This window comes from Aquarana catesbeiana, linkage group LG04, assembly GCF_042186555.1.
Source record: "Aquarana catesbeiana isolate 2022-GZ linkage group LG04, ASM4218655v1, whole genome shotgun sequence".
NCBI lineage: Eukaryota > Metazoa > Chordata > Amphibia > Anura > Ranidae > Aquarana > Aquarana catesbeiana.
In genome coordinates, this window is record NC_133327.1 from 463100750 (window position 1) to 463120171 (window position 19422).

The following is a 19422-nucleotide window of genomic DNA, read 5'->3' on the forward strand; positions in this document are numbered from 1 at the left end:
TTCTAGGATTTTGTTGTAGGAATGTCCGATCAATGTCCGACCGTATGTACGGGGCATTACAGTTCAAATCCAGTGTAATACTTAATGCATATGGCAAGAAGATACTCTGGCCTGTCGATCTATATACATCTGTAATCTGTATTTTGTTTTTTTACTTTTTTCTCAATAAAGCACCACTGTTTGTTAAAAAAAAAGAATGTGAACTTTGTTCACAGAGGTCTGCATTGTCACAGTTTCCAGACCTATGGGTACAGCATTAGCTGCAGAGCACTTTCCTGGTCCACAGCAGTGGCACAGCCCCAGGTGTGGCCCTGTCTATGAAGACACACTTAGTAAGGTCAGTCTAACTGAAGCACTATGGGCCTTATCATTTGCACTGCAAACACCTTTTCAAATTTCCTGCCACTGCTGGATTTTATTGTTCTAAGGGTTAAGCCTGAGAGATTAAGTGCTAAAATCTGCTAGGTGGAGTGCTGAATGTGCGCCACTCTCTTTCCTGCCATTCAGCCTGAATGAAGCACCTCCTTGATGCTGCTGCTCCTGAAGCATCATATGGATTACTGGTCCAGCTTTACTGCCTGCCTACAGGGATTTGGTCACTTAAAGTGGAGTTCCACCCACTTTTACAACTCTTCAGCATCCCTCACTAAACTGTGCACTGTAAACGAATTGGATATTTTTAATTTTTTTTTTCTCAGCACCTACTGTATATCTGCTGTATTCATTTTTCACTTCCTCCTCCCTGGCTGTGGCCCATCGCATCATTTCCTGTTTGCAATGCCTTCTGGGAAGGGGCGGCAACTTCCTCTGACACTGCCATTGCTATGGAAACCTGACCTGAAACCTATTACACTGCTTGTGCTGCACTGAGCATGTGCGAGATCTGCAAGGATGAGATCCAGGAAGAAATACAGTCTGGCTTCAGATGCCCACACTTAAGATGACCACAGCCTGCTATAAGTTTATAAAATAACAAACTACTGCTATAAACTAACAAAACAGACCTTAGTTTACAGACTAACTTTACTAGAATACATGAAGCTTGTGTATTATAAGGGTATTTTTATTTAAAAAGTGTAATTTTGGCTGGAACACCACTTTAAAGCCACCTGAAGCCCTCATCAGCACCAGCTGCATAGGGTCTTGAGTACTTGACACCTTTCCATGCATCAGGCCTAGGTTAATGACTGCTGTGCTGATGCAGTATACACAGAGGACAGTCCTAATGCCATGGGTAACATCACCCCTTACTCGCCTAACTATTCTGGGGGAGTTTACCGTGGGCCTTTTAGAGCTCATACAGCTACAAGACTTTTCCGCTTCACCTACTATTTGAATCATTCCTCTATGCGGATTATAAACACCCTGAAGGGTTCTTGGCCCCACCTGAGAGTGTGGCTGAACATTTTCCCTGTGAGGAAATTTTTAATTAGTGATCTGTCCCCACCATAGGTGTACAAGTGATCCAGAATAAAATTAAATGGGTTGACAATGTTCTCACCTTTTGGGATTCTACCAAAAGACAGAGTTCCTCCTTAACTCCCAATATGAATTGACTGGAGTGGCCCTCCCTCCTATTTTGGAGGCAACTTTTAATATGTTAAACCACTGGGGTAGGACCCTGTTTCATAGCGTGGCCAGAGCAAAAGTTTGGAAACTTGTGCAAACAAAACATTTCCCAAAATACTTGGCAGCTAAACCTGCAGAAAAAAAAGATTGTGCTTTAGTTGTGATGGCTTACTGCAAGCATTCAAGGATCCGATTAGTGTATTAAGGGACATAGAGGTTGATTTACTAAGGCCTCACAGGGTTCTGGTGTTAACTATTGCTCACCAATGTGTGAGGAAGTCTACACTCTGTGAGTCATTGGACTAACTGTCAGGACTAGCCACCTCTCAATCTTTGCCTCCCCTCTGAAAAGTGGTCCACGGTGCAACACGGAGCCCTCAAGGTATTTCCCTCTTCTAGTAAAATAAGATATATAAGGGCGTACACACACTAATGCACTTCTGGGTAAAAAGGCACTATTCACTTAAGTGGGTGCTATACCTCAAAACAAGGGTTCCTTTAAAAAAAAAAAAAAAAAAACTAAATAGAAAACGAAGTATTTTAAAGAAAATCTGCACGCCAAACGCCTTGGTATTTTAATATTTGCATATATTGCTTAATAGCAAAGAAAATATACGTTCAAAATGGTGGTATAAGCATACATAGAGGATCTCACCATTCAGACCACCGTACTAAACAAAAAAGCTATCTTTTATATTACAGCAGAGGTCAGTCACCTGGTGGCACAATGGAGAGATCATGTACACATACATAGAAACAAGGTACCAAGACAGTAACCCAACGGGAAGAGGACATCAGGAAGGCAGGTGGAGCTGGAAGTAACCCACAACGTTTAGATGTGAGAACCCCTTACTCAAGTCATATCTGGTCCATATTTGTTGGTCCTTCTGGTGGTCATGTGTGGCAGACAGGACCTCATTCCTTCTTGGGTTAGTGACTGCTGCCCACATCCCAAATGTTTCTGAATTCTTGTGTTCCTCAATGGATGAGAAAGAAAATACGATTAATTCTTGTCCATTGAGAGGCACAGGTCCCACCTTACTGTATTTTTTGCTGGTCCTGTGTATTGCTTCTCACAAAACTAAGGCAAGCTGGATAGAGGAGGGTGTTATATGGGGTTGGCGTACAGCTTTTCTGTTTGCCAGTGATCCAACCTCCTAAAGGGAGCAGTATATAACCTGACTTTCTTAATTCCTGTGTGCCTCAATGAACGCCAAAAAAAAAGTTTGACAAGTACTAACATCCTATTTTCCTGCAGGAGGTACCAACAAAACCTTCATCTTATGTTGAAAATGCTCTTAAGCCACTTTTTCTCCTGCAAAATGAATATGAGAATATACTGAAACAAACGACCAAAGAGAAATGGTTGAAGGGAGCACTAACTGAATGTACACATAAGTAAGTATGTTAAACATTTTTAAGACTTAAAACAATTGTGCGTGTTTGTGTTAATGCAGCAAGGTCCACATTTTGAAAAGAAGACAACTGGTTTGCAAGAAGCATGTAAAAGTCAATTTATGTCATATTGTAACAACCATTCCTACACAGTGTTGGGTTTTTTATTGGCTAGATTTATAACGATTTTGCATAAATGTTTGCCCAGCGCAAGTGCATGTACGTTCTTTCTGTGCAAATGCAGCAAAAAATGTATGTGAATAGGAATTATCCTGTACAGTTCAAACGTTAATGGCCGATTTAAAACCAAATGGCTATGTGAACTCTTTATAAATAAACTTATATCTGTCACCTACATAAAATGCCATTTTAACACCTTCAGCCATGTAACACAAATAATTAAAACTTATCTCAGATGGTTTTACAAATCTGCAAAAGACAAGGAAAGAGGTGCCTCTAAGTGTAGATGTTTTTGTAAAACTTTTTAATACAATAAATTGACAACTCACATTTGAATAGTAAATAACAAGCCCTTTAGGATGTGGTCCCAGCAAAAGGTAAGTCCAACGGTGACAATCCTGGGTCCTTCGCATGCAAACGCTGTCTTCACTGTAGCCACCGCTGGTGTAAGGAAGCTGGCTGCGGTGGGGAGACTCAAAGCGAGGTGCAGTAGGAAGGATGGCAAGGGAGGAGGATGTTGCACGCTATGCGACGCGTTTCGTGAGCATGCACGCTGCGAGTATTATGGCAAGCCATGCTCCTTTCTCAAGCTGACTACATTGAAGGGACCGTACGGGGCCATTATATGGATTACACACAGAGAAGGGGAGGGGAGTGTCTACTTTCTATCTCTATCACGGTGCATGGCGGTGCAAAATTTATAAATAAGGAGCTATAATGTAAAACAGGTTAAAACACAGACATATGGTTCAGGAATGATAGTACACATAAATTGTGATACAGCATAATAAAAAAAATCTATAAAAATAGTTTGATAAATTATGATATGGCATAATAAAAACTAATATTATTCAAATATCTATGATGGTCTAAAAAACATAAATTAATTTTAAGAAAATGACAATAATAAATAAAACCAGGAATTCATAATAGCAATTGGAGCCAACATAATCTAAAAAACAATTACCGTAATTAGAATAAATAAAGGATAAACAATCAGATGATGTAACCTCATCAAATTCATGTCCATCCAATAATAAATATAACAACACTTCTAATGTTTATGTACAGGAAAACATTACAATATATAATCTAAGTTGACCACGTAATTAATGAAATGGATAAATGGAAGTGGTACGGCTCCGGGGCCACAATATATATGTGTATATATCAACTAAACTGGACACATGCACTTAAAAAAAATTAAATTATTTTTTATACCCATAAGTTTGTATTAATAGGTGATACACTAAAATATTTTATGGATATAATTAGAAGGTCTATATGTTCAGACATGGCACTGCACCTGGGGAAAGGGATTCCCACAGCCCAATATTAAGCTACATTGGACCACAAAGAATCACCAGACAGTGTTTAGCACATGATATGCACTAAAAAGAAAAATGGGTATATAAAAAATCTATACTATGTAGCCACCAATACTTACAATATAGTTCCCGTCACCCCCATGAGACAAGAACCTGAAGAAAATAGATAAATAATAAATGTTTAAAATGATAAAAGGTAAGCATATATTATAATATATTAAGAAATCTAAAGAAGAGTGGCTATTTCGATACCTTCATTGATACCTTCTGGCGAAAGAGCATCAAGATTAAATATCTAGAATGTTTCTCTGGCACAACATTCAGCCGCCGGGAGGGAGCTGGGTATCTGCTCAATGACCCACGCTTGTAGGCCATTTGGTAGATTTTTGGTGGACCTCAGCAGAATGTCTCAGGACACTATGCGGATCAATCCCTCCCTCGATGAGTCTCCTATGTTCACCAAATCTTGTTCTTAAAGCTCTTATGGTGTGGCCTTCATAAATTAGACCGCAAGGACTAGTAAGTCCATATATTACAAAATCTGAAAAGCAGTTAAAGAATTCCTTCAACTGGTAGGTTTTACCTTTTGTGCTAAAAAATTTCTTTCCGTGCTGCACAAACTTACATGTCTTGCAAAGAGCCTTATGACACTGGTACATACATACCTGGAAGCGTGCCTAACACCTCCAGAAATGAAATTTCCAGCTTTTGTAATTGGCTCACTGATTTTCCCAGCAGTCTGCACAAAGATAAGTCAGATTTTAGGCATCCTCTGGAACTGAAACAAAAATTTCATTTTTGGTGAGGTACTTGCAAAAATGTTAATCACCTAAAGGGATGCAGCCACATCAGCTTTCCTCATTAGAATACTGCAAGTGCATTAGCTGATTATTAGTGAAAGTCCATTCAGATTCTTTCTGCAGACAATAAGGTGGCGTTTATGTTCTTATTGACAAAAATTACCTTATTTATGCTCACCTCCGCTCATAGATTGCATATTCATGTCTGTCAACTTTTTTAATTCGCCACAGTGAAGTGGTGGGCCTTCCTGGAAATGCCACAATTCCCAACCGTGGTTATGGGCCTCCAGCCTGTCCAGGATTCTAGCAGTCAGTCTCTCCATTAGCTCCACATCTTTAATTCTAGCATACAATGCAGCTGAGGAGGGAGGGGAAAGTTTTTTCCATTTAAGGGCTATAAGGCAGCACGCAGCCAAAAGGACATGACGTAGCAACTTCTTATAAGGTTTGTAAATTTTCAAAGGTGACGGGCCCGGCAAAAATAATTTTGGAGTCAGTGGGATAGATCATTTAAAAAGGCGGCATAATAGTTGTTGCACTGAATGCCAAAAAGGAACATCCAGCAGACCGCTCAAATATACATGGAAGAGGGTACCTTTGTCCTTATGACAACGCCAGCAACAATCAGAGCAACAAGGAAAGCTGGTGCATCGCTCTGAACAGTGGATCCTCGAGGTATCAGATTGGTAGAGGCCCACTTGCAGGTGCTCTGGCTGAGGTGTCTTCTCAACACCAAAAGACAAACCAGTCAAATGAAGGCAAACATCCGACAACTCCGTAAATCCTAATATTCTTTATTGTTGCTTATCAGCGAGTTAAAACAGTGGCTAGCGCGTTTCAGCGATGAGCCTTGATCACAGCACACATAAATATAAAACCAGAATATATATATATATTTACAGTTGTGCTCATAAGTTTACATACCCTTGCAGAATTCTTGGCCATTTTTCATTTCATGTTGTACCTTCATTAAATGTAACTTTATTGCTACACTTAGGCAACACTCTTCTCTTTTATACTCAGTGGTGACGCGACGCTACTTGTATATCAAGACATCGCTTTTTTATCAAGTCAAAATGTATAAAAACATTTTGCTTGTTATGCAAAACGCTCTCAAACCAAGGATTGACACTGTGTGTATGTATCTTTTTGTGTGTGTATGTGTGTGTGTGTGTATATATATATATATATATATATATATATATATATATATATATATATATATATATATATATATATATATATATAATTACAGTTGTGGTCATAAGTTTACATACCCTGGCAGAATTCTTGGCCATTTTTCATTGACTATGAATGATAACACACAAACTTTTTTCACTCATGATTAGTGTTTGGCTGAAGACATTTATTATCAGTCAACTGTGTTTATTCTTTTTAAATCATAATCACAACAGAAACTACCCAAATGACCCTGATCAAAAGTTTACATACCCTGGTGATTTTGGCCTGATAACATGCACACAAGTTGACACAAAGGGGTTTGAAACTGTTTGCTTGTAATTGGTGTGTGTGTGTGTGTGTATAAAAGGTCAATGAGTTTCTGGACTCCTGACATACCCTTGCATCTTTCATCCAGTGCTGCACTGACATTTCTGGATTCTGAGTCATGGGGAAAGCAAAAGAATTGTCAAAGGATCTGTGGGAAAAGCTAGTTGAACTGTATAAAACAGGAAAGGGACATACAAAGAAATCCCAGGAATTGAGAATGCCAATCAGCAGTGTTCAAACTCTAATCGAGAAGTGGAAAATGAGGGGTTCTGTTGAAACCAAACCACGGTCAGGTAGACCAACTTAAATTTCAGCCACAACTGCCAGTAAAATTTATTCGGGATACAAAGAAAAACCCACAAATAACTTCTGGTGAAATACAGGACTCTCTGAAAAACATGTTGTGTAACTTTTTCAAGATGAACAATAAGGAGGCACTTGAAGAAAGATGGGCTGCATGGGCAAGTCGCCAGAAAAGAATTCATTACTATGCAAATGCCAAATACAAATACAAAGTATCGCGCTTACAATACGCCAAACAGCACAGAGACAAGCCTCAAACCTTCTGGCACAAAGTCATTTGGAGTGATGAGACCAAAATTTGAGCTTTTTTGGCCACAACCATAAATGCTACATTTGGAGAGGAGTCAACAAAGCCTATGATGAAAGGTACACCATTCTTACTGTGAAACATGGAGGTGGATCGCTGATGTTTTGGGGATATGTGAGCTACAAAGGCACCGGAAATTTGGTCAAAATTGATGGCAAGATGAATGCAGTATGTTATTAAAAAATACTGGAGGAACATTTGCATTCCTCAGCCAGGAAGCTGCGCATGGGACATACTTGGCCATTCCAACATGACAATGATCCAAAACACAAGGCCAAGTCGACCTGTCATTGGCTACAGCAGAATAAAGTGAAGGTTCTGGAGTGGCCACCTCAGTCTCCTGACCTCAATATCCTTGCGATACTCTGGGGAGATCGCAAACATGCAGTTCACGCAAGACAGCCCAAGAATTTACAGGAACTTGAGGCTTTTTGCCAAGAGGAATGGGCAGCTTTACCATCTGAGGAGATTAAGAGCCTCCACAAATACCACAGAAGACTTCCAGCTGCCATTGATGATAAAGCGGGCAATACTATTTTGTGTGTGTGTATATATCTCACAAAAGTGAGTATACCCTTCGCATTTTTGTAAATATTTTATTATCATTACATGTGACAACACTGAAGAAATGACACTTTGCTACAATGTAAAGTAGTGAGTGTACAGCTTGTATAACAATGTAAATTTGCTGTCCCCTCAAAATAGCTCAGCACACAGCCATTAATGTCTAAACCGCTGGCAACAAAAGTGAGTACACCCCTAAGTGATAATGTCCAAATTGGGCCCAATTCGTCGATATTTTGTGTGGCCACCATTCTTTTCCAGCACTGCCCTAACCCTCCTGGGCATGGCGTTCACCAGAACTTCACAGGTTGCCACTGGAGTCCTCTCCCACTCCTCCATGACATCACAGAGCTGGTGGATGTTGGAGACCTTGCGCTCCTTCACCTTCCGTTTAAAGATGCCCCACAGATGCTCAATAGGGTTTAGGTGTGGAGTCATGCTTGGCCAGTCCATCACCTTTACCCTCTGCTTCTTTAGTAAGGCAGTGGTCGCCTTAGAGGTGTGTTTGGGGTCGTTATGTTGGAATACTGCTCAGTCTCCAAAGGGAGGGGCTAATGATCGACTTCAGTATGTCACAGTACATGTTGGCATTCATGGTTCCCTCAATGAACTGTAGATCCCCAGTGCCAGCAGCACTCATGCAGCCCCAGACCATGACACTCCCACCACCATGCTTGACTGTAGGTAAGGCACACTTGTCTTTGTACTTCTCACCTGGTTGCCGCCACACACACTTGACACCATCTGAACCAAATAAGTTTATCTTGGTCTCATCTTGGTTCCAGTAATTCATGTCCTTAGTCTGCTTTTCTTCAGCAAACTGTTTGCAGGCTTTATTGTGCATCATCTTTAGAAGAGGCTTCTTTCAGGGACGACAGCCATGCAGACCAATTTGATGCAGTGTATGGTCTGTGCACTGACAGGCATGTTTAGCTTGAATAAACATTCAATATCCATTAAATATCAGATATCAATCCTTTCCAGGTGGGATCTTCCAAAATCGTCCGTTCAAAGGAGGACAGGGAGAATTGCAGGGTTGGGGTTAAAGTTTGAGCATAATGGTGAATCTGCAGGTATCCATAAAACACCTGGCGAGGCAGGTCAAATTTAACCTGAAGGTCATTGAATTTCAGCAATTTTCGAGACCTGGGAACAACCTGATGGCCAAAGTGGAATAAGTTCCTCGATGCCCAAGGAGAAGAAACGTGGGGCTGTCTGGCACTTTAGGATTGTATAAGAAAAGGCAGCAATGACGCTTCAGTATTAAGAGGGTGTTGGCGAGACAATGCGTGCCAAATCGCTCTAGGCTGAGCCATGGCCCCCAGCTGACAACCTACCTTCACATTCCATAAAAGATTATTGGGATGGATGGGTGCCAGCTAGAGTTTCTCAATTTCAGTCCATTTATTATAGGCACGCTGTGTAGACCAAGAGGCAACCGCGCAGCTGGACTGCTTGGTAATATCTTATAAGGTTTGGAAACGCTCAACCAGCATCAGTACGTGAAGCCATAAGTACCAAAGGGGGTATTCTGTGTCGTTTTATAATTCCGATTTAATCTAAATTCATTGAAATTTTTCATAAAAAAATTATACTACAATAGATAGTATACATATGCTAAAGATAATAAAAAAAAGCATACTGCAATATGAAAATGTACATAATACCTAACATATAAGCATCCCATGAAGACCCCTACCCATATGTGTCATGAACTCCCACAAATGTTATTGGGTAAGTATTCCAGTGCAAGAACTTTTCTCTAATATGAAATAAAGTGCTACACCGAACCACTCAAATTGTTTGGCCCCTAACAGGGATAGCCATGTTAAGTCCTCTCCGTACCAACAAGATTGTAGTCCATGGTTTACTAATCCCAATCCTTGACACCCACAAGGGTATAAAGCACATCACATGAAAGGATGGGTAGGAAGAGGAAAATTTTATTTATATATATATATATATATATATATATATATATATATATATATAATTAGAAAATAAAAAAAATAAGGAAAAACTTGAAAAAAGGGAAACGAAGAATAATTTGAATATAGCAACCAGGAATAGGCACTCAGACCCTGCCTCACCCATCCCAACTCTGTACCAGGTTCAGAACTTACGATAAACTTTCAAGGATATTTAGCATTTCAGAAGATTCCCTGAACATTTTCCAAGGAAGCCAATTTAGACAACATTGTTCGTATGTGTCCAGTTCCCATGACAGGAGTTCCTCCATCCTCTAAATATGGTCCATCTCTATAATCCACTCAATCAGGGGTGGAGCGTGTGCCTTTTGCGAATGGCATGGTATAATCGTTCTTGCTGCTGTCAACCAATGCCCAAGGAGACCGTTTTTTAATGTATTTAAAGGAACCGGGTAGAATAGGTAGCAGAGTAACTTGTGGCGTATTACACACTCCAGTTACCCTGGTATATAGCTGGAAAATCACATCCCAGAAATTATGAACAGGTAGACATTTCTACCAGATATGTAGTAATGAGCCCTTGGCAGAATGGCAACGCCAACATAAATCTGAAACATTTGGGTAAATCCAATGAAGCAGCGTTCGGGCATCTGTACCAACGAGATAGAAGTTTGAAATTCGTCTCATGTGCCTTAGTTGCTAATGAGATACAGTGAATGTGAGTAAACGCTTTCTCCCACTCCTCCTTTTTGATTTGGACATTCAGATCTAGTGCCCATTTATTTGTAAATTCTGGGAGGTGTTGATGACGTTTCAAAATTAGAATCCTATATACCGCAGAAAGAATATGTTCTGGTATCTTGTAAGAGCAGAGACTCACGGGTATCTGGTTCTTTATTAAATACATCTCCAGAAAAGAAGGAAGATAAAAATATTTGCCATTATTCCAACCAGTGTGTAATTGATGCTGCGCAGGAATAAGATTTAACAATAGCGGGAGATTTCCCTGACACAAGATTTGGGATATTCTGCATATTGACTTCTTGTTCCAAGACAAAAAACGTGTTCAAACCTCTGCCGGTGGGAACCGAGGATTGCCGAACAGGGGCGTCATTAGTCCCACTTTGGGGGAAAGTCCCAATTGGATTTGCAGTTTGTTCCAGATACTCACTAAGTGAGCTGTAAGGAAGGGTAAAGAGGAAAATGGACCACGGGAAGATATCTCTAACCAGGGCAGTGTCTGGAGATCGTGCGGAGCAATCAGCTGCTCTATATGAACCCATTGTTTAGAATGGGAATGCTGGAACCAATTCACTAGTCTAGTTAAAACTGCTGCAGCATGATAAGTCCAGAGCCCCTGCACCTCCCTCTCCTTTAGGGAGGGATAGAATTCTCCTCTGTAATCTAGGTTTATTATATCCCCAGATAAACCTTGTAAAAGCAGATTGTAAAATAACAGAGCGGGTGACCACAATAGGTATAGTTTGAAAGAGATAAAGAAAACTGGTACTATGTCCATTTTCAAGATGGTAATCCTCCCAAATAAGGATGAACTCAGGCGTGTTTGCAGCTCCACGTGCCCGAGCCCACCAGGAAGCTTACACTGCACATCGCTAATCACAGGCAGTGAGACATTTCCCAATCTATGCAGCCACGGATCAGGAAATGTCTCACTGCCTGTGATTAGCGCCGCGCAATGTAAGCTTCCTGGCGGGCTCGAGCATGTGGAGCTGCGAACGCGCCTGAGCGCATCCTTACTCCCAAACCATGAATATTGGGCAAAGATTGAGCCCAATATTCATGGTTTGGGAGGAGTAACTTCTTAAAAATGTGTTGTTTATAATTCCAAATGAATTGCAAAATGTCTGCTTGTAAGTTGTCAATTTTATATTAATGAAGACTTCCTTTCTTCTTTTTGGCCATCTCCTTCTTACACTTAGGCTTCATGTACACTGGCTGCTCCCAAACTCATGTTTAGAAACTTTTGGAATTTTTCTTTTTGCAAAAGCCCCTAAACGCAACTCATCAAGGCTTTTAGCACAGTTTTGGAGCAGTCACATTTAGGAGATGGTAAAGCTCCCTCTCCTGAACGCAAAAGAATTTTGGCCAAAGACCGCTGCAAAAACGCCTTTGTGTAGTGTTTAGTGTGTTTTCCTGCCCGGCATCCAGGGGAGGTTAGTGTGCATGAAGTCCAAAAAACAAAAGAACAACCAGTACATGCGCTGATCCAGTGGCCCTCAAGCTGGGCTATTGATCTTGGTATACGCAGATCTTTTGCTATGGTACTGCAGCTCTCTTTGATGGTCCAGTGGGTGGTGGACATACAGTATATCTGGACAAACGAAAAAGGAAGAGAGCGCACATCCTCCCTAGCGTAATATAGTTGATTAAACAGTAGGATTAAAACTCAACTTTTGCGCTCACATTTCGAAGCATAAATTAAGGCATTTAGATTAGTAGGTTCCCCTCTCTTGAACCACTGCAAGGTGTAATGGGACGTCCAACCACCTTAAAGCCAGATGACATCTCACAAGCTGCCGGAATACGGCTCCGGCGTGCCGGACTACTGCACCCGTACCAGAGTTTTAATCCTATGGTTTAATCAACTATATTATGTTAGGATTCCTCCTTTTTTCATTTGTCTAGTGTACATGACACCTAAGGATAGTTTATTCTCTGCACATGGAAAGAGCATTTAGGGCAGGGGTAGGCAACCTTGGCCCTCCAGCTGTGGTGAAACTACTAGTCCCATGAGACATGGCAAGACCCTAACAATCACAGGCATGACTTCTAAAGGCAGAGGCATAATGGGATTTGTAGTTTCACCACAGTTGGGGTGCCAAGGTTGCCTACCCTTAACTTAGGGTATCATGCCTTTCATTACTATATTTTCATAAGCTAGTCTCCTCCTTTTGTCATCAGTTGGAACTTACTTTGCCTTTTGGCATCAAGCATCTGTTCCCCCGGGCGTGCAATTCCTTTACTTCCCACTTGGTTTTCATGTTTACAATATTTTATTTTATGTCTTCTTTCCATGCTATCTTACGTACACTACGTTATATAATTTACCCCACTGTCCCATATTATGGGCGTGAAGAGAGGGAGATGTGTTTGTAGTTCAAAGCTGGTAAGCAGTCCAGTGTGCCAATATGGCTTCCTCCATAGACACAGTGAGCATAGCCACCCTAGGACAGGAAGTGTCATTTGCAGGATTACTGTCTGAAAAATACAGAAACAAAAGAAAACGAATGCAGCCACCATATCTAGATATTAGTAAGCAGCAATTTATAACATTTTTACATTTGTGTTTAATAACACTTTGTAAGACTCCATCTCTTATATTGAGGGACTGTTTTTGGTCATCTCAAGAGGTATGCTGTTTCCCCCCAATGAATGATGCAAGCAAAAATTTATTTTGTATTGGTTAGTGTCCAGGCTTCATGAGACACATAGAGGTCTGCTGTCCTGGGAGTACAAAAAATCCACTTGGTGCACAACATAGCTGTTTTTTCACATTCATATTGTTTTTATAAAATGTCTTTGTAGAGGTGTACTTTTTGTTTCAGCTCTATACATTGTATTAAAATAACTGTACAAAGTACAGTAATGTATGTGATTTTAAAGGTTTTGGCATTATTCCTAGGTACTATGAAACTGTGTCTGATGTTCTAAGTTCGGTAAAAAAAATGGAAGATAGTCTTAAGAGGCTCAAACAAGCACGTAAAACTGCATTCTCCAGTAATAGCAATAATGGAGGAGTTAGTGATGACAACAAAATACGACTTCAGCTAGCTCTTGATGTTGAACATTTTGCAAATCAGGTAAGTTAAATGAGTTTTATGCTTTTTTTATTTAGATTGCAATCATTGAATAAAACAGCCTAATTTGATTGAAAGTTAGGTGAAGTTTAACCCTTATGAATTGCACATACAGTATCTCACAAAAGTGAGTACACCCCTCACATTTGTGTAAATATTTTATTATATTTTTTCATGTGACAACACTGAAGAGATGACACTTTGCTACAATGTAAAGTAGTGAGTGTACAGCTTGTATAACAGTGTAAATTTGCTTTCCCTTCAAAATAACTCAACACACAGCCATTAATGTCTAAACCGCTGGCAACAAAAGTGAGTACACCCCTAAGTGAAAATGTCCAAATTGGGTCCAAAGTGTCAATATTTTGTGTGGCCACCATTATTTTCCAGCACTGCCTTAACCCTCTTGGCCATGGAGTTCACCAGAGCTTCACAGGTTGCCACTGGAGTTCTCTTCCACTCCTCCATAACGTTATCACAGAGCTGGTGGATGTTGTCTTTGTACTCCTCACCTGGTTGCCACCACACACGCTTGACACCATCTGAACCAAATAAGTTTATCTGGGTCTCATCAGACCACAGGACATGGTTTCAGTAATCCATTCCAATCTGCTTGTCTTCAGCAAACTATTTGCGGGATTTCTTGTGCACCATCTTAAGAAGAGGTATCCTTCTGGGAAGACAGCCATGCAGACCAATTTGATGCAGTGTGCGACGTATGGTCTGAGCACTGACTGGCTGACCCCACCCCTTCAACCTCTGCAGCAATGCTGGCAGCACTCCTATGTCTATTTCCCAAGTACAACCAATGGATATGAAGCTGAGCACGTGCACTCAACTCCTTTTGGTCAACCATGGCGAGGCCTGTTCTGAGTGGAACCTGTCCTGTTAACCTGCTGTATGGTCTTGGCCACTGTGCTGCAGCTCAGTTTCAGGGTCGTGGACATCTTTATGTAGAGCAACAATTCTTTTTTTTCCAGATCCTCAGAGTTCTTTGCCATGAGGTTCCATGTTCAACTTCCAGTGACCAGTATGAGTGAGTGAGAGCGATAACACCAAATTTAACACACCTGCTCCCCATTCACACCTGAGACCTTGTAACACTAACGTGTCACATGACACCAGGGAAGGAAAATGGCTAATTGGGCCCATTTTGGACATTTTCACTTAGGGGAATACTCACTTTTTTTGCCAGCAGTTTAGACATTAATGACTGTGTGAAGTTATTTTGAGGGGACAGCAAATTTACACTTTGATACAAGCTGTACACTCACTACTTTACATTGTAGTAAAGTGTCATTTCTTCAGTGTTGTCACATGAAAAGATATAATAAAATATTTACAAAAATGTGAGGGGTATACTCACTTATCAATATCCATGTGCTAGCAGAGCAGCAGGATACTTGGGGAAAAAAAGGCTTTTGTCTCCAATAATTATGCCAATTTTATAAAATCAGTGGTAAGGCCTAACAGTTATGTCCCTGCTTTTTAACCGCTTCGCCTATCACCATTCACCCCTATGGACCAGAACGATTTTTATATTTCTGCTATTTTTTTTTTTTTATTCAGCAATAACTTTGATAAATTTTTCCCTAAACATTTTTCAGGACAGCACCTGAGAGAGTGGCTCCATCCACTAGGAAACAGGAAATGCCAACTCCACCAAATTTTAAAAGGAGGCTTCTCCCCACAGCTCGTCAGTTTTTCTGTTTCCTCCAGCAAGGAAACACCTATTGGGAGTCAGGGTCTCTTAGGTGCTGTCCTGAGAGGCCAGACTGCCTAACCCCACCATACCTTTTTGCCTCCAGAGAGTCCGCCCCTCCCACGCCGCACCAAATGTAGCTGGTAAATGGGCTCCTTCTTCCTCTTCAGCACAGAGAGAGCTTGACTGTTTCTGGGGCGGTTCCTAGGCAGCAGCAGCCATTCATGGGGTTCTCCAGCATGTCGGCATTACAGGCCGCCGCCATCTTTTTGGTGGCAGAGTAGAGACTCGGCCGGAAATGAGGTATCCGGCAAGGGGCGTCACTGCGGAACAGGTGCAGCATCATTTCCACCGGAAATTGCGCAGGGGGAGAGGAGGAGCGGTCCTGGTGCCTATATTACGGTTTCGGTGCGGCACTGATGGACTCCAGAACCGGAGTTCTAAGCCACTAACAAGCAGCACCATGATGGACTCTGCGGCAGCAGCAAGTGGGACAGGCACAAGCAAGGCCGGGTAAGGGGATATGGGGGTCTACCCTATATACTGTGGTGCCTCTCTCTTTCCATTTTTTTTTCCTCCTGGTGGTTGGGGCCTGTCTGAGCACAGGGAGTTGGCTGTTGTACTACCTGTGCACCTGTGGTGAGCCAGGTTTGACTCACTGGGATGCTCTTGTGTTCTTTTTTGGCAGGCTAAAGCTCCATATACACTAGATTTTCTGCTGATTTTTCTATTCAGATTTACCAAAACCATATAATATGAGGTCAAACCTTAATCGTTTAAATTTGTATGCAATCAGGCAGGCCCTTGCACTATATGGTTTTGGTAAATATGAAGACAAAAATCTGCAGAAAATCTAGTGTGTATGGGGCTTTGGAGCTCTGATCCAACGATCAAAAAGAGATGTCCCCGTGTAAAACGAAGTTGCCAGAAGGTTGGAAGAAGACTTTGTGTCAAATTTGCATTGACTCCTTAGTTAAGGAAGAAGCGTCTGCATGCAGCAATTTAATTGCATCAGTTAAGAAAGAGCTAGATGATACTATACAATCTTTTCGCTTTTCTCTTACAACACTATCCCTGAGTCAGCCAACTACCTCAGGATCCTCTCAGGGCTCACAATTAATCCCAGCAGTAGAGGCTGAAGCTGGTCCTCCTACCCAAGGGGAGCATTCCCCCTCTCACTCCAGGGAAGAGGAGGAGGAAGGGACAAAAGATGCACCTTCAAGATACAAATTGTCCTTAGAACAAGTAGACAGTCTGTTGAAAGCAGTCTATGCAACATTGGTTTAGGTGAAGAAAAGAGAATTATCGCTGCATGAACGAATGTACGCAGGGCTTAGTGAAACAAAAAGTCCCACTTTCCCTGTGCATTCAGTAATCTCTGAAGCCATCAAAAAGAAATGAGCGGATCCAGAGAGAAAACTCTTTTTTCACAAGAGCGCATAAAAGACGCTTCCCATTCAATGAAGATTCAGAGGTGCTTTGGAACAAAGTTCCTAAATTGGACGCTAAGTTTTCCCAAGTTTCCAGATCGACCAACTTGGCATTCGAAAACATGGGAATATTAAAAGATCCCATGGACAAATGTGTGGATTAACAGCTTAAAAAGGCTTGGCAATCCATCATGGGCAACCTCAAACCAGCTATGGCTACTACCTGCGTTCCTAGAAACATGGAGTTCTGGCTAAATTAGCTAAAAGCCCACATTATAGCAGATTCACCCAAGCAGGAGTTTCTGGATTCTTTTTCAACCCTAGCAGCAGCTGTAGCTTACATTTCTGATGCATCTGCAGAATCAATAAGGATGTCGGCTAGATCCGCGGCCTTAACTAATTCAGCCAGGAGAACCCTATGGCTGAAGACCTGGCCAGGAGGCGCAGCGTCTGAAAGTAAATTTGTGGAATCCCATTTATGGCAGATCTTATATTCGGTCCTGATCTAGATTCAGTTTTAGAAAGGACAGCTGATAAAAAGAAATCTTTTCCTGTTAAAAATAAAAAGCAGCCAGTTAAGCAATAGGCCCCAAAAGAAGAGAAGGAATTGGTCGGCACAAAGGGGCAGAGGGAATGTCCTTTTCCATCCTCCTGCACCACCCAATAAATCGCAATGACTCGTCATTGCCAGTGGGAGGAAGGCTTCAGAAATTCCTTCCTCACTGGGCAAGCATGACAGAAAACACATTTATTCCAGACATGCTGGCCCAGGGATAGAAAATAGAGCTTTTGGACCTTTCTCCAGAAAGATACTTTGTAACAAACCTGCCAAGGGACACAACAAAGGCCCTAGCCATGAAGAACCTGTTAGGGGGACCTGATGCAACAGGGAGTTGTGATTCAGGTATCTCCAGAGGAATGTTATTGGGGTTTCTATTCCCATATTTTCCTGATAAAGAAACTGTCGGGAAGCTTTCGTCTCATTCTCAACCTAAAACTTTTAAACACGTCAGCCTGATACAGGAGATTCCGTATGGACTCCATTTTTTCAGTCAGAAATCTTAGTCAAGGGATGCTTCATGGCATCAATCGATTTAAGAGATGCGTACCTGCATGTGCCTATAGCCTCTCAGTCTCAAAAGTACCTCAGGCTGGCAATAAATATGGGGAAGAAGGTGCTGCATCTACAATTCAAGGCCCTCCCTTTTTGGTCTTTCATCCGCCCCAAAAATATTTGCAAAAATAATGGCGGAAGCTCTTGCTCCTCCGTCTGCAAGGAATTGCGGTAATCCCTTATCTGGACGACGACCTCTTCTTTGCCCGTTCCAGAAAAAAATTGCAGGCAGACCTGGCCAAGGTCCGCAATTATTTGGAAGCCTTGGGCTGGATTGTGAACCTTCAGAAATCAATCCATCTCAGAAAGTTCAGTTTCTAGGTTATCAAATAGATTCTGTAAAACAAAGGTTTTTTTTTCTTACAGAAGAAAAGAAAAACAAAGTCATGAGTGTAGTAGCCAGACTACAAACAAACCAGGAGATATAGGAAAGATTGTCAGCCATGGGAACCTTAACTTCGACAATGCCGGCCATTCAATGGGCGAGGCTCCATTTCAGGCCCCTCCAGAGTTTTCTCTTAAAGGTTTTGGATCACAGCCCAGAAACCTTAGACACAAAAGTAAAACTCCTCACCAGGGTTAAGATGGGTTAAGATGACCCTTTGGTGGTGAAGTCAGTTTTGTCAGAGGGCTTACTATGGTCTTTTCCAAAAGAAAAAAGAGTCACGACAGACGCCAGCAGTTAGGGATGGGGGGCCCACTGGAATCAAAATATAGCACAGGGAATTTGGTCTTGTTCCGAAGCAGGGAAGGCCCTCAAACTGGAGGGAGTTGACAGCTGCCTTCTCTCCAAACTTCCAGGGGTCCCATGTGCAGATTCTAATAGAAAATGCCACTGCCGTGGCATACCTGAACAAGCGGGGGCACAAGGAGCAAGGCTCTTCTTTTGCTGTCATCAGAAATCCTGGAGTGGGCTGAGAAGGATTTACTCTCCCTGTCATCAGTGCATCTCAAAGGCATGCTAAACAAAGTAGCAGACGAAAAATTTAGGAAGCAGAATGGAGCTTGAATATTTTCATTGATCACCAGGATGTGGGTGTCCACAAGTGGACTTGTTTGCGTCAAAAGAAAACGCTCAGCTCCCTCAGTTCTTTTCTCTACACCGAGACAGCGGCTCACTAGGGATAGATGCCTTAGCACATCCCTGGAACTTTCATCTGGGCTATGCCTCCCCCTCCCCCCCTTTTCAGCTAATTCCATTGGTATTGAGAAAAATACAAAAGGAAAAAGTGTCAGTAATTCTGATCACTCCGTTCTGGCTGAAAAGAGCCTGGTTTTCCTGCATTCTACAAATGACAGTCAAACCATTCATGCAGCTTCCTTTCAGACAGGACTTACTAATTCAAGACCCAGTATACCACCCGGATATAGCCAGGTCTCACCACCTGGTATCTGAGGAACAGTTGTTAAAGAACAAAGGATTGTCAGAGCCTCTAGTATCCACTTTACTTGCCAGTAGAAAGAAAGTAACTAGA

At 41.6% G+C, this 19422-nt stretch overlaps 1 protein-coding gene across 3 annotated transcripts in view; it reads left to right on the forward strand.

Annotated features, from left to right (window-relative positions):
- COG2 (component of oligomeric golgi complex 2) overlaps nt 1–19422 on the forward strand; it is a 456761-nt gene that overhangs the window by 392543 nt on the left and 44796 nt on the right. For all 3 annotated transcript variants that reach the window (XM_073627553.1, XM_073627554.1, XM_073627555.1), the window contains 2 exons: nt 2828–2967; nt 13527–13704. In XM_073627553.1, the coding sequence (XP_073483654.1) occupies nt 2828–2967; nt 13527–13704 (318 nt within the window). The remainder of the gene's footprint in view (nt 1–2827; nt 2968–13526; nt 13705–19422) is intronic.